Genomic DNA, 2202 nt, shown 5'->3' on the forward strand with positions numbered 1-2202 from the left:
GCCCAAAACCCGACACTTGCCCAAAACACAAAAAATCAAAATCCGCAAATCCTCCCGCACCACATCAATACGCCACACCTACTTAGAACTACAACCCTCTACCGATACCTACTCCTCAACAACACCATCACCACCCAACTCAATACCCACAAACAACCACATACCACACCCCTCAGAATGTACCACAACCTACTCCTGACCCGCAAAACTCAACCAATGACCACCATTATGCCCAGATTCTTGGAGTCCACCAAAGCAAACCCATATATGTGAAAACTTTACCCCACACCCCACAACAGACCCTATACATACCCGAATCCGCCGAGAAGGACCTGCTCATCAAGAACATGGCGGAAGAATTTAAGAAACTTACTGACAAAGTTCAAAGTGTCGAAGGGGGCAAATGCATTGAGGGTTTGAATTATGAACATTTGTGTATTCAACCAGATGTGGAACTGCCATAAGGTTACAAACCTCCTAAGTTCGAAATGTTCGACGGGACTAGTGATCCGAAGGTGCACTTGAGAACGTATTGTGACAAGCTTGTAGGAGTTGGCAAGGATGAAAGAATTTGCATGAAGCTGTTCATGAGGAGCCTCACCAGAGACGCCCTGTCTTGGTACATCAGTCAGAACCCAAAGAAATGGGTTAATTGGGTGAGCATGACATCAAATTTCATGGATCGGTTCAGGTTTAACATAGAAAATGCACCAGACATTTTCTACATTCAGAATCTCAAGATGAAGACAACGGAAACTTTCCGCGAGTATGCTACTCAGTGGAGGTCTGAAGTTGCAAAAGTAAGGCCAACACTGGAAGAAGAACAGATGAATAAGTTCTTCGTCAAAGCTCAGGATCCGCAATACTATGAAAGACTGATGGTTATTGAAACCATAAATTTTTTGACATCATCAAATTGGGAGAAAGAATAGAAGATGGGATCAAAAGAGGAATGGTGACAAATTTTGAAGCACTCCATGCCACAAACAAAGCCTTACAGTCAGGAGGTATCTCCAAGAAGAAAGAAGTAGGTGCGGTGATGGTAGCCCAAGGTACAAAGTCTCCTCTTACATACCAAACACCCCCACCCACATATCAGCCTTCACCTCCCAGATACCAACAACCTGCCGCCATTTACCATACTTATAACACCCAATCAGCTTACTACCACTCACCACCAGCCCGCCAAAACTACCAAAAACCTAGTCCAAATTTCGACCGCAGACCACCCAGACAATACACCCCAATTGCTGAACCCATAGACCAACAATACGAGAGACTGAAGGCTGCCGGTTATGTCACTCCCATTCCCGCTGTTGCTATGGAATACTCCTCCCAGTGGATTAATCCAAATAAGACATATTCCTATCACTCAGGCATGAAGGGTCATACTATTGATGAGTGTCATACTTTGAAGAATAAGATTCAGACATTAATTGACACCAAAGTCATACAGGCAAAGGAGGATGCACCCCATGTCCGTAACAATCCTCTCCCAGATCACAGGGGTAAAGGGGTAAACGTGATAGAGACCGATGAACAATGGGACTCAGAGGGGTCAATTGGACTCATTCGAGAAGGGGATAATCCTGAAAGATCTCCAGTCACTCTCACACCTATCGTGGTACAAACTCAGGCACCAATTGAAGTTGTGGTAGCCGCACTGACTCCGTTTGAGGTTTAGGTAACAACACCCTTCACCGTGATGGTGGCACCCACACCGTCTTTTAAGTCTAATGTTATACCTTGGGATTATGTTATGGAAGCAAGAAGGAAAGGAAAGGCAAAAATGGAAGAAATAGGTGCAGCGCAAGGCATGACCAGAATTGGTAGGGTTTATACACCCAGGCATTTAGGAGGAATAAGAAAAGAAGTCGCCTCTAAGCTGCCTGTCATTGAGACTGGTCCAGATGATCTTTGGAGAAAGGTGCAGGCGAGAGAGTATTTTGTGGTTGATCATCTGAACAAAACCCTTGCTCAAATATCCATTTTATCACTGTTGCAAAACTCTGAGGCGCATATGAATGCCTTGATGAAGGTGTTGAATGAAGCTTATGTACCAAATAACATCACTAGTGGAGAGATGGCCAACGTGGTAGGGCAAGTGTTGGAAAGCTACAAGATCACTTTTTATGAAGATGAGCTGCCACCGGAAGGACTAAGTCATAACAGGGCACTACATATCACCGTGCAGTTTGAGGA

The 2202-nt window shown here is 44.6% G+C and overlaps 1 protein-coding gene across 1 annotated transcript; it reads left to right on the forward strand.

The window, feature by feature from the left end:
- Positions 1 to 488: 488 nt before the first annotated feature.
- LOC138897317 (uncharacterized) lies at positions 489 to 932 on the forward strand. The gene has a single exon (XM_070183280.1). It carries the CDS (start codon positions 489 to 491, stop codon positions 930 to 932), a length of 444 nt encoding a protein of 147 aa, XP_070039381.1.
- Positions 933 to 2202: the final 1270 nt, after the last annotated feature.

This window comes from Nicotiana tomentosiformis, chromosome 8 (assembly GCF_000390325.3).
Source record: "Nicotiana tomentosiformis chromosome 8, ASM39032v3, whole genome shotgun sequence".
Lineage (NCBI taxonomy): Eukaryota > Viridiplantae > Streptophyta > Magnoliopsida > Solanales > Solanaceae > Nicotiana > Nicotiana tomentosiformis.